The sequence below is a fragment of the Peromyscus leucopus genome, chromosome 2, assembly GCF_004664715.2.
Source record: "Peromyscus leucopus breed LL Stock chromosome 2, UCI_PerLeu_2.1, whole genome shotgun sequence".
Lineage (NCBI taxonomy): Eukaryota > Metazoa > Chordata > Mammalia > Rodentia > Cricetidae > Peromyscus > Peromyscus leucopus.
In genome coordinates, this window is record NC_051064.1 from 134,899,640 (window position 1) to 134,912,289 (window position 12,650).

Consider the following 12,650-nt stretch of genomic DNA (forward strand, 5'->3'; position numbering starts at 1 on the left):
CCCCATGCTCTCAATCTGATACAACTGCAGCTGTACGCCTCCCAGGGCACCCACACCGAATCTGTCTCCAACACAGAGGCAGTCCTTGGGGCAGCCACCCACTGTCAGGCTGGCAGATCAACACCAGAACCCACATGGGAAATTGAGGGTGACTCAGCTACCATGTCGAGAAACTTCATGTCGACCATGCTCATGTGCTGTGAGACACAAACACGTGCTCCCACGTGCACACACAGATGCAAACAACACAGCTGTCACAACCAGGACCACCACTGCTGCCAAGCAGGGACCTAGGACACCATAACCAGACAGACGGCACCAGTGGAATGGCATTTAATTGTCTCTGGGATGCTCCCAGGAGAGGGACTTGCGGGGCCTTTGGCAGAGCTCTGGCTGATGGAACTAAGAGAAATACCCACCAGGCAGTGCCAGGCAGGGAGGTGGCCCCATGGCCTGGCCAGGGGCAGCCAGCATTGGGGGCACTGCTTAAGACAATCTCTCGAGACCAATTGGTGAGTAAGGAATGTTGCCTCGGAAGAGAGGAGGAGGAGGATACAGAAAGGGCTTGGGTCTGCAGGGAGGGACTCCAAGGCTGGGCACAAGGTCCTTCAGGGCCTGGTGAGGAGTTGGGTAGGGATGGCGGCCATCCCTACTCAGGCCAGCTTCAGGAACTCCTGCAGCGTGTTCTGTTCCACGGCCTCCACGAAGAGTTCATAGTCCTGAGGGAGGGGTAGTCACCTGAGTGCAGATGCAGGGGGCCCTACGCTCTGCCCAGGTCTGACCCTGGCTGCAGTCTTCCAACACCTCCCAGACCCCAAACCCCATACCCCGCAGTACTGGTCCCCGTTGACAATCTGGGGTGGGGTAGCCTTGGGGTTGCCTGCCAAGGCTCGCATCTCATCTCGAAGGGCGTTGTCCTGGGAGATGTCCACTAGCTGGTATTGGATTCGCTTCCCATCTAGGATGCGGGTCACCTCACTCTGCTGGGACTTGATCTAGGGGCAGAGGATTGACAGGGTTGGCAGGCTGGCTGGAGGATTTATGGAAGGAACTCTGGTCCAGTGTTAGCAGCTTTTGTCCTGCCCATCGGGGGTGGGGGGGTAGATTCTGACCACTAAGGGATGGGAAGGGTCCAAGGATGATCACCTACAGGAAGGAGTCTCAGAAAGAGAAGACGGTCAACTTCTGGGTAAGTCAGGGAAGCTGGACTCGGCCAGGATGAGGCCCTACATGAAAACCACCCTCCTCCATAGCCTCACAGTGGCGAGGGAGCGGGATTAAGGAGGTGTGTATGGGGGTGTGCAAGAGAATGGGTAGCCCCACTGTGGGGGATGGGTGTGGGCAGCTCATGCTGGGGATGCCGAGGGATCCCTGGTGGAGGGGCTCAGGCTGGGCCGCGTCCCCCGGACTAGACCTGGAGGCCATACCCCGCACCTCACTGCCTCCATCGTGGGGGCGGCTCCCGGGCGCCGGTCGGAGCACAGGGAGACGGCCCGCCTTCCCCGGGCGCCGGCCCAGGCACACACTTACTTCACGAGAGCCGGTGACCGACGTGCTGTAGACGCGCAGAGCACTCATGCTGCAGGAAAGGGACACGCAAGGCAACCGAGGGATGGTGGGAGCGGCAGCTGCACGGCCAGAAACGACGCTGCCGCCGCGCTTGGGAGCGGTTTCCTTCCTGCTCCGCCCGCGAGTCAGTGCGTTCGGGGCCAATGAGCTGCGCAGGCGGGCGAGGCGGGGCCTGCACGACACCGCCCTGCGCTGGAGGCTCCCTCCCTGCCCCGCTGGGGCCTGGAGCCCGGAGGACCCCAGCCCAGCAGCTGTTCGGCTACACTCAGCCGTCTGGCTTGGGGCTCATGTCGTGTGGCTGGGAGGGGACCAGAAAGAAAAAAAAAAAGAAAGGCCGGGAAGGTGGGCAGAAGGGTTCAGCTGAAAGCTTTTCCCAGTTTGCCCGGGTTTTGTACATGCAGTGCCCAGCGCAGTCGCCACCCTGGTCTCCAGGTCCCTTCATAGTACATCTCAGCATGGAACTTTTGAAGGCGGGGAGGGGTGGCGGCGCTGGGGAGGGGCAGTGCAGCCAGGACACTTACTTCCCCTAAAGCACCTCTCCAAACAGGCTCTGGCAAGAAAGGGTGGTGGCTGCAAACTGGGGGCCACACCCTTCAGAAGCCAGATGGAGGAGGAGGTAAGAAGCTGCAGGACAGCTCACTGGTGTCACATGGAAGCCTGGCTCAAGCTGGCCTTGGTGGAGATCCATAGCTGGTTTGGGGCGGTCCCGGCTCAACTCTACCTTCATGGTGCAGATGACATCCCATAGCTTTGAATATTAGGAATTCAGCTGATGAGGTGGGAAGGAGTCCAGACCCACCCCAGTTTTGGAACAAGCAGTTAGGTTCACTATCCCGCCCCCCACACACCCCGGAGTAGAGCCAAGGCTACACAGCTGACGGCCCAGGAGGCCAATCCTGCCCTGAGGCATACTGCCTATCTGGTTATGGGGAAGTCACTTCCTCAGCGGCCACAGAAACCCAGAAGCTGCCTGCCGACTTCTCTGAGGTCTGCGGCAACTTTGTAGTGATGGCCGGCTGGTGGGGGAGCTCTCTGCAGCAGTGTGGGCAGACAGAGCAGAAGTGGGAAGAGATTCCGCTACCAAGCTGGATTCTGCCAAAGTCGTTCTGAGCTAGTCTTTGGCTCCACAAGCCAAAGTGGGGACTGGCTGGGCAAAGGATGCTGGGAGACAACAGAAAACTGAAGCATCTGTTAAAATGTTTTATTCTGTAATCAAAATAGGCAATACAAACCAGTCGACATAACAAAGATTCATATAAATAACTTTATAAACTTTATGAAGAAAAAATACCCGTGAGCATGGAGGCTGGGCTCCCAATGACATAGGGTGGACACCAACCAGGCAGCTCTGGTTTTAGGAGGCAGGAGCCCAGAGGCTGAGGAGATAGCCAGCTGGGTGTGGCTACTCTGAGAAGGTAAGCCATCCATAAATAAAACACAAACTTATGAGAACACTTGAAAAGAAGGCCACTCAGGCCCGCCCTGGAGGTCCAGGATGCTTTTAACAGCCCAGAGACTTAGCACAAGTCCCATCGTGGCTGCCTCTGCACCCCCAAACTACTCTGCTCCTCATTCATATAGGGCCCCCAGCTCCAAACCAGAGGAAGTTGAAGGGCTAGCCCTACAACCAGATAAAACTGAGACCATCCCTAAGTCAGGAGGCAAGAAAAAACCAAAAAGCTGAGGGTCCAAAGGCCCCAGAGAAACAAAACACTAGGAAACACTGAACACTCTTAGAGCTGCCCACACTAGGTGCTCTAACTCTCAAGGAGGTCACAGAGGGAAAAGGAAATTCCCCCAACCAAACAGAGGCACAAATCAGAGGGCTAGCTACAGCCCCAGCCTTGGGAAGGGGTGAGCAGCGTGTGCAACCTGCAAACCATAGGGCCATCACAACAGAGGGAGGGGTCTGCACTTAGGCACCCCAAACAGGGGCTACCTGGAAGGCCCGAGCAAAGGAGAAAGGCTATGCTGACCACATGCCAGGGCACCAGGGACACAGGGTAGCCCGAGTTTCCTGTAAAAAATAGCACAGCAGGCAGGATGAGGAGCCCTGCTGTAGTCCCCAAGCCAGCAACCCTAGTGGGGGACTTTGCTGAGGGGTAGATAACCCTGAGGCCTGTGTAGGGAACAACAGCCCTGAGGAAGCAGGTACCTGAGAAAACCCAGAAAGCCAGCTGGGTTCCCAGGAAGGCTGAAACACCGGAGGGACCTGAGAACTCTTCAAAGGCTGCTACTCCTACTTAACCTCTCAGGCCTCTCTGAATAGAGCGTCAGCAGGACCAAGTATGGAGTAGGAATGAACGTGGGTCATCCTGGAGGATGGAGAGGGGAGGTGAGCAGCCTGTTTGCTTCTGATGTCAGGTTAGGGCTGGGAACAGTTTGTGAGGACTTTATCAGTTGAATCTACAAAAAGGTTAATTAGTAACTCAGCCTTTCCGAGTAAGATAACAGGTAAAACATAACCCAGTAAGGCAAAGCCAGTACACAGCAAAACAGGCACGATCTCATCAAGCCCGGCCCCAGACACAGGCTCTCCCCCCGGGGGCAGCAGCAGAAGGCAGGATTGTCAGGGCAGGAACCTTCTGGCGAGGCTACTATCAGCCAGGTCCTCCCTGGCGCTCCTCACTGTGTGGCACAGTTCTCTCCCATGTCCTGGGCATATCTGTCTGACAGGCTGGTCCTTAAGTCCTCAATGTCACGACGCAGCTGTTGAACCTCTTCTAGTTTTCTCCTGATCACATCTGGCTTCTGCAAATCCAGCTGAGTCCCTGGGAGCTGGGTGGCTGATGAGAAGAGAATTTTGAGAGTGTTAGCAAATGAGCTGACTGAAACTTCATGAGGACAAATAAGCACTTCTTAAAGCACCATGATCACAGGACACAGCTTTCCCCTCCAGCACTGAGGACTGAGCCAGGGTTTTGCTTATACTAAGGACTCAACTACAAGCTACAGCTCCAAACTTAGGACACACTGGTTTCAATCTTGCCCTGCCACCCTGACATAAGTGGCCACCAGTCAGCCTGATAACAAACAAGCTGTGAGAGGAACAGAGGGCCAAGGGAGACAGTAAGACTTAGCGGTCACTGGGTGTGGGGCTGGGAGAGGTAAGAGACCTGAAAATCCAGAGCTGAAAGGCATCTTTTGCCTGTCCCCCGCCCCCCTTTTTCAGATATGACACTTTTAAAGAACAAGCTGGTGGCCAGTTGTGGCGGTGGCGGCGGCACACACCTTTAATCACAGCACTTGGGAGGAAGAAGCAGGTGGATCTCTGTGAGTTTGAGGCCAGCCTGGTCTACAGAGTGAGATCCAGGACAGCCAGGGCTACACAAAGAAATTGTCTCAAAAAACCAAAATAACAAACTGGGAATAGTGAGCTGATAATTTGTTGCCTAAGGCTCACTTTCTGTTTGTCCTCTGCGCAAGCGTCCTCTAAGGAGGCCTGTTTATGAAACACTTAATAACACTTTGACAACTCCCACAAGGCAATGGCCAGGCCTATGCACCTGGTTCACAATTACCGTAAGGACAGCAAAGTTGGATGGGTGAAAGAATGAAAGCCCTTTCAATGACTCACAGTGAATGCCTAGGAGTAGAGAGAGGTTAGGGTTGTGGCCCTGGGCCCTCTGGGTCACAATGCTGCAGACAGCCTGCAGATCTTGAAGGCAAATGGCCAGTTCCTGGTGCAGCTCATCTGCCAGCTGGGCCGTGTCTGGTGCAGATGCAGACCCCGGCTGGGCCTGGCGCAAGCGCTCTTGCAGCGTCAGATTCTTCTCAATCAGGTCCTGGTTTTGCACTGAGAGCTAAGCAAACACATGGGTAAACTGACGAAGACCCAAAGGGAGGCAAAGATCTGTCTATCTGAATGGGCATGCGTGTGAAGGGGAAATTTAGTCACACTGTCCCTCCCCACTGTTACCCACACAGGCTTGGTGCACCTTCCCCTCCCCCACCCCCCCTTTCCCTCTACAGATACTAGCTCCTCCTGTGTGTAGGCTGAGCCCAGGCCCTTAGGGACCCAGCACTGGAAAGGAAACTATTCCTCAGCAGGATCTGAGTCACCAGCCTCCAGGTTTCGGTCCAGGAACAGAGAACTCTATCTGAAGCCAGTCCTTCAGCCAACTCTGTTAGCCAGGCTATTAGATATGGCTTAACGTGAACAGTGAAATCTGAGGAGACATTGGTTTCAATCTCGCCCTGCCACCCTGACCAAAGTGGCTCCCAGCCAGCCTGATAACAGGCTGTCAGAGAAACAGGGGCAAGGGAAAGAGGAAGACTGGGAAAGGTCAGAGACCTGAAGATCCAGAACTGAAAGGCATTTTGTCTGTCCCCTCTCCCTGCCCCTTTTATTTTTGAGACAGGATATCACATAGCCATGTCTAGCCTCTAACTTCCTACATAGCTGATGATGACCTTGAACTTCTGATCCTCCTGTCTCCACCTTCCAAGTGCAGGAGTTGTACCACTACCCCTACTTTATAGCTCAGGCCTTCACGCATGCAAGGCAAGTACCCTACCAATTGAACTACATTTTCTAACCCAACTTTGCTTGTTTGCTTGATACAGGGCAGCCCTGGCTGACCTGGAACTCTCTGTGTAAACCAGACTGGCTTTGAACTTGTAGTCAGTCATCCTCTTGCCCTGCTCCAGGGAGGTAAGCATTCTACATTTCAAGCTCTCACTGTAGTACAGTTAGGCTTCCTTATACAGAGCAGCTATTTATGGAAGGCTGTCTTTGCCTTCTCTCTTACTGAGAGCTCCCCTCTCCATCCCCTACCTCTGGTCTCTGCCACACTGGGCCATATAACAATCGTAGTACTGGGAGATGTCTTCCTAGACACTTGGCCAGTGAACTCAGTGGGCCCTACTAACAACTCTATTCACTACATGAGTACCACCAAATCTTCATTCATTTTGGGGCTGTTTGTGTGTGAGACAGGCTTGCCTTGAACTCGGCCTCAACCTCCCAAGTGCTGGGATTACACATATATAAAGCCACACCCTGCTCCCTCAGTCTTCTCGATTTCCCCCGCCTCCAATCCCAAAACACCCTTGGCTGCAGAAAGACTGAGTGGGGAGGGAGAAAAGGGGAGACCCCACATCTAAAAAGCATTCCTGGGTGACTGGCCACTCTAAAAGGCCTAAAGCCTTTAACGTACAGGATAATGCAATGTTACTACCCATTCCTTTGCTAAAAAACTCACAGCCTCTTCCACATTCGTGTAGGGGAAGGAAAGGGGTGGGAAATGGAGAGATCAGATTTGTGGAGGCTCTTTGGACCTGGCCAATGCTTACCTCCTTCACGGCAGTACGGATTTGCTGCAGGGCTATCTCCCTCCGCTGTGACTCCTCTCTCAAGGCCTGGCTTATTCCTTCTTCTTGAGCCAGTTCTTGCTTTAGGCTCTAGAGACCACAGAGTGAGATGTTGTGCAGAACATACCCAGGGTAACCAGTGTGACGTGGATGGCATCACCTCTCCCCTGTGCTACACACTCAAGTGCCACCCTGAACACAGCTGCTTTGAGGGTTAGATGAGAAGAGCTCAGGCCTGTTATTTTCCATGTAAACCAGGGGTTCTCAACCTGCTCGATGCTGTGACCCTTGAATACAGGTCCCCATGCTGTGGTGACCCCCAACCATAAATTTATTTTTGTTGCTACTTCTTAATTGTAATCTTGCTACTGTTGTGAATCATAATGTAAATATCTGTTTTCAGATAGTCTTAGGTGACCCCTGTTCAAGGGTCATTTGATCCCAAAGGGGCTGTGACCCACGGGTTGAGAAGCACTGATTTAAACCCTTTCATTTAATGAGCCATCAACAACTAAAACCCTGGCAGTTTACACGCTCACCAAGTACGAGCGCATCCCGACAACAAGATCAGAAGAGGCAACCACAGGAGAGCTGGAAAGGCAGGCGGGCAGCCTTCAGCTTTCCCTCAGTGCACGTCAAGTTTGGTGTGAAAACCCTTTTACTTTTTGCATATGTTATGTGTGTGTCACATGTGTAAGTAGACATGCGTACGTGTACTCTGTGTGGAGGTCAGAGGTTCCTGTGTCTTTTCTTGATTCCTCTCTACCTTATCCTGCATCTGACTTCTGACTCCTAACACTTACATGGGTGCTGGGGTCTGAACTCCGCTTTTTCTACTAATTCATATCCCCAGCCACCGGTGTAAAACCTTTTAGAGTTCAAAAAACTTGAGTCAATCTATTTCACTCAAGATTTCTCAGAGAATGCAATTAATGAACACTCCTACTCTGGCCCAAAATAGGAGCCAGGAGTCATGGTTGGTTCTTTCCTATTCCTCAAACCCCTGCTTCTGTCAGTCGCTGACTCCTAACCGGTCTTCCGTCTGTCTCCTTGCATCTCTTCTGTTACCATGCCTTATGCCTCAGTCCCTGTCACTTCAATACATTTTCTGCAACAGTCCCCAGCTGCCTCTTTCTAGGATGTCAGTCCTCCAGGTGAGCCTGAACTGCAAACGTCACCATACCACACCACAACTAAATGTTCTAATGAGATTCCCATTACCCCGCCAGTGGTGGCGCACACCTTTAGTCCCAGCACTCAGGAGGCAGAGCCAGGTGGATCTCTGTGAGTTCGAGGCCAGAGCCTGGTCTACAGAGCGAGATCCAGGACAGGCTCCAAAGCTACACAGAGAAATCCTGTCTCGAAAACAAACAAACAAACAAACAAAAACAAAAAAACCCCAAACAAACAAAGATTCCCATCACTCACTAAAGATTAAAGTTAACACAGAAAGGAGCTGGAGAGATGGCTCAGCAGTTAAAAACACTTGCGGTTCTTACAGAGGGCCTAGGTTTGATGCCCAGCACACACAAGGTGGTTCACAACCATTCCCAACTATAGTTTCAGGGGATCTGACACCTCTTCTGACCTCTGTGGGCACCAGGCACATCCACGGTGCACAGACATACATGTAGGAAAAATAAAAGCTAACACCATGGGACAGACAAGACCTTCCCATAACCTCTTCTGCTCACCTCTCCACTCACTACCTAAATTCAAGATAGTCATGCATTGCCTAAGATGTTTTGATTAATGATGGACTGCGTATAAGACAGTGAGGTCCTGTAAGACACAGTCTAGTGATGAAGTGTCTTAACAGTATACTCTAATGCTCACAAAGATGAAATCATCTAAGTGCACATTTCTCAAAATGTATCCCCACTGGTAAGCAGTACATGGCCACACTTCAATAGTATCAAACTGCTTTACTGGTTCATGTTTAAAGTGGTTCCACATTTAAACCTTGATGTTCCTCCTACAGGATTTCTAGTTCCATCCTACTCAGCTGCTCTTTGCCTGGCTAATGTCTCATCATTCATGTTCAGGATCTCCAGAAACTTGTCCTTGACCTCCCCTGCTCACACAGACTCTCCTGAGTTCACCCCCTAAGGTGGTATGAACCTGGCTCTCAGAGAACTGTGCTGAAATGTCTATCATCTGTCTTCTAAACAAGACAGGAGGTCCAAAGGCACTGTTTGGTTCTTCTTGTATACCAAACAACAAGCATACCCCATGGCAGAGAAGGAGCTGCCGCAACGTTAAGCTGAATCCCAAGCTTCCATCAGTTAAGTCCTATCCACCATGGACAAAGCCTCCTGCTCACCTGGACTTGAGAATGCAGCTGCTCTATCTTCAGCTGTTGCCTCTCCACCATCTGAAAGGCAAAGTTATCAAGAAAGCAAGACAGGCTACAAGCACAAGGCTGATGATGTGCATGAGGACCTTTGATCCAATGCCAGCATTGTAAGACCAGGGTGAGGATCGGTTAGGACGACCTACAGAAATCTAACTTGGACTCCTGATCTTCGTCCTCTACTTTCACAGGCCTGGGACTCAGTACTCTAGTCATAACAGTCTTACAGAGGAACTCGACAGTCCCCATGAGCACTTCTGGGGTGGGGGGCCCTCACCTAATGACTGCAGGTCAGTGGAATTAACTTTATACACTCCCAGTACACATGTGGAGGTTCTTCGGGAAAAGGACAAATTTAGCTTTCTGAGTCTCCCTATCCAGGGCTACCATGAGTCTGGGTTTAGAGATTTGGTCAGTGATCTACCCAAGGAGAGAACCTAAACCACCCCAGCTTTCTGAGCCTCAATAGCTCACATAATCCCTGAACCATTTCTGCTGACCTGTAACCTGTTTCACCAGCAGGTTACTGGATCTCTATTATCTGCTGCGTTGATAAACTGTCCACCTCACTGGTTATAATGTTTTGATGAACATTAGCAGTCTCTCCCGGCCCTGAGCCAGGGCTGCAGTACACCTGGGCTTCAGTGCATCATTTTGGTTCATCTGATGGCATGTTGCTCCTAACTTCTGCATGTATTCCTGATAAGCAACTTGCTTGTCATAAGACTGAATACCTAAAATGCAAACTTACTATACAGGGCTGACTTCTCAGAAGAGAGAAAAGCTTTTGGGAGCAGATCCTATATGGCTTAAGACAGAATTCCCGATTCCTTCCTAGTACACAATCTCTTCTTTCCTCCCAGCCTATCCAGGCCAGAGCCCAGATACCCTTAATCACCTTTCGGAGGGAATCACATTCCTTCTGCTGGGATTCCATTTCCACTGTGAGACCTTCTCCACTGGCATCCTCCACAGACTGTTTATCTTGCAAGCTGAAAGACAATGTCTTCTTCTAGAACTATGAAATCAGAACCATTGTGGCTTTAATTCTTGGTTCTGTTATTTACTATGTCTTTGGAGCAAAACAGTTCCACCTTCCTACCCATAGCTGAGGATGATGTGATACAGGGTGTCCCTGACAGACGATACTCAATGTATTTGGTTTCCTCTGCCTGGGGCCAGAATCTATACAATATACCATCAACTCTTTTTTTTTTCTTTTTCATTCATTTTACACACCAATCAAAGATCCCCTTCTTCCCTCCTCCCACCACCACCCCCCGCCTCCCCTTCTCAATCTTTATTTGCCAAAGACTCTTGTATTCTGTTTTGATATTAAAAAATAAAATTTGAGCTGGACAGTGGTGGTGCATACCTTGAATCCCAGCACTTGGGAGGCAGAGGCAGGGGGATCTCTGTGAGTTTGAGGCTAGTTTACAGAGTGAGTTCCAGGACAGCCAGGACTGTTTTTTTTACAAAGAAACCCTGTCTCAAAAAAACCAAATAAATAAATAAAATTTGAAAAATATACAAGAACTCTTTTAGCTGAGCATGATGGTATATGCCTGAAATTCCAGTATGTTCTGGAAAAGAGACAAGAGGATTTGCTGGATTTCACAGCCAGCATTCAGTCAAACTGGGATACAGAGCAAGACACAAAACAAAACTCGTCTTTCTTTTCTTGGTACATGGTATTTACAGCAGAGTCAGCTTTGTCCCTGTCCTAAGTTATCTTTAATTGTCACCTTGGTACAAGTCATCCTGATGTACGAATCTTAGGGGAACTCATTTAAGGAACTCTCAAGTCTTGACTCTTCAGTTTTCTAGATGAGACTGACTGCAGACAGTACCATCCCTAGTCAGGATGTCTTGGGCTGCATAAGAAATCAAACTTGGCTTGGAGACATGCTTCAGTCATTATGAAAGTATACTGTCCCTGCAGAGGACTTCCCGTTGCCTGCAAGATAGAGGACTCTCAGCTCTAGTGCCATGTCTGCCTGCATGTTGCCAGACTCCCCACCATGATGATAACAGACTGAACCTCCAAAAGAGCAAACCACTCTAAAATAAGTAAGCAAGCAGGGTAGTTAACACTGTACCAGAACGAAACCCTCTCCTTCCCTCCAGCCTAAAGGGCATTCATTACCTATGTCTAGCAGAGGAGAATTCTGCTTCTCTCTGTCTCAGGCTTTCCAGCTGAACCTCTTTCTCTCTGCAGGTTGCCTGGGTATCCTCCAGCAAAGTCTCCAGCTCAGCCACTCTCTCTTGCAGTTCTGTGTTCTTCAACTCTGCATCCTTAAGCTAAGAGACAGGACCCCATGCTTAGCTAAGGAAAACTGAGTGGCTATCTCAAACATCTGCAGTCCTTAAGCTGGGTATGGTAGGTAGCACATGCCTTTAGTCCCTGCAAGAGGCAGGCAGACCTTTGTGAGTTCAGGCCAGTCTGCTCTACATAGTGAGTTCTAGACCAGTCAGAGATTTACAATGAGACCTTGTCTCCAAGAAACAAAACAAGGCTAGTGTGTTACACACACCTTTAATTCCAGCACCCAGTAAGCAGAGGTAGGCGTTATCTGTGAGTTCGAGGCCAGCCTGGTCTACATAGTAAGTTCCAGGACAGCAAGAACTACACCAAGAGACTGTACCTATAAAAATCATCCAGCTGTGAATCTAGCTAGACTCTTTTGAGATAGTCCTTTCAATAAGTCAGATAATGAGATCGGCCCCCTCCCTGGCCACTCCCTGCTTGCTCCCGGTACAGCTAGAGATTGCTGCTACCTGCTCGGTCTGCTTCTGATGATCTTCAAGGGTGGGCAGGTCAGCCAGATAGCGTTCCAAGGTCTCAATACGCTGCTGCTTCTCCCGGTTCTGCTCTGATTCCTTCTGACATTTCTTTTTCAAATTATTGATATGTTTATCACGGCCTTTGACCTAGTGAAAGAAATGTCAAAAATCTGCTTCTATTTCATAAGAATGAACATTTTTCAGTGTCTGCCCTTAGAGGTACATGTGTTCTTTCCCACAGTGAAGACAGGAAGCTAAGTAACTGGAACATAAACTACAGAGGTAACATTCCTGAACTTTCCAGTCAAGGGCAGGGATAAAGAGCACCTAAGAGCTGGGCGGCGGCGGCGCACGCCTTTAATCCCAGCTCTCGGGAGGCAGCACTAGGAGGATCTCTGTGAGTTCAGGCCATCCTGGGCTACAGAGTGAGTTCCAAGACAGGCTCCAAAGCCACACAGAGAAACCCTGTCTCAAAAAACTAAAAAGAATAAAGGGCTGATGGCACAAGTGGACTGAGCATCTTTCTTTGAGAAGGGGTTGTTTATAGAAATCCTGAACCCAAGTGACCTGGACAGACAGCAGAAGAATTAAAATCCCTTACGCTAGGCGACTGTGGTACACACTTTTAATC

At 50.4% G+C, this 12,650-nt stretch overlaps 2 protein-coding genes across 5 annotated transcripts in view; both read right to left on the minus strand.

The window, feature by feature from the left end:
• Positions 1 to 317: 317 nt before the first annotated feature.
• Positions 318 to 1,690, minus strand: Sh3bgrl3 (SH3 domain binding glutamate rich protein like 3). The gene is made up of 3 exons (XM_028888103.2): positions 1,531 to 1,690; positions 828 to 995; positions 318 to 719 (listed from the first exon to the last, which is right to left on the minus strand). The coding sequence occupies exons 1-3, from the start codon at positions 1,576 to 1,578 to the stop codon at positions 654 to 656; spliced, it is 282 nt and encodes a 93-aa protein (XP_028743936.1). The 5' UTR covers positions 1,579 to 1,690; the 3' UTR covers positions 318 to 653.
• Positions 1,691 to 2,754: 1,064 nt separating this feature from the next.
• Cep85 (centrosomal protein 85) overlaps positions 2,755 to 12,650 on the minus strand; it is a 37,937-nt gene continuing 28,041 nt past the window's right edge. For all 4 annotated transcript variants that reach the window (XM_028888096.2, XM_028888097.2, XM_028888098.2 and 1 more), the window contains 7 exons: positions 12,014 to 12,166; positions 11,382 to 11,536; positions 10,134 to 10,227; positions 9,206 to 9,256; positions 6,865 to 6,972; positions 5,147 to 5,372; positions 2,755 to 4,355 (listed from right to left, as the gene is read on the minus strand). In XM_028888096.2, the coding sequence (XP_028743929.1) occupies positions 4,195 to 4,355; positions 5,147 to 5,372; positions 6,865 to 6,972; positions 9,206 to 9,256; positions 10,134 to 10,227; positions 11,382 to 11,536; positions 12,014 to 12,166 (948 nt within the window). In that variant the 3' untranslated portion in view covers positions 2,755 to 4,194. The remainder of the gene's footprint in view (positions 4,356 to 5,146; positions 5,373 to 6,864; positions 6,973 to 9,205; positions 9,257 to 10,133; positions 10,228 to 11,381; positions 11,537 to 12,013; positions 12,167 to 12,650) is intronic.

What these genes read in the sequence shown, in the direction of transcription:
- Sh3bgrl3 (XM_028888103.2), bottom strand. Translation starts at nt 1,578, where the DNA reads ATGAGTGCTCTGCGCGTCTACAGCACGTCGGTCACCGGCTCTCGTGAA. An exon ending in CGGTCACCGGCTCTCGTGAA is followed by an intron (nt 996 to 1,530) that starts GTAAGTGTGTGC and finishes CTCTGCCCCTAG; the next exon opens with ATCAAGTCCCAGCAGAGTGA. An exon ending in ACGGGGACCAGTACTGCGGG is followed by an intron (nt 720 to 827) that starts GTATGGGGTTTG and finishes CCCCTCCCTCAG; the next exon opens with GACTATGAACTCTTCGTGGA.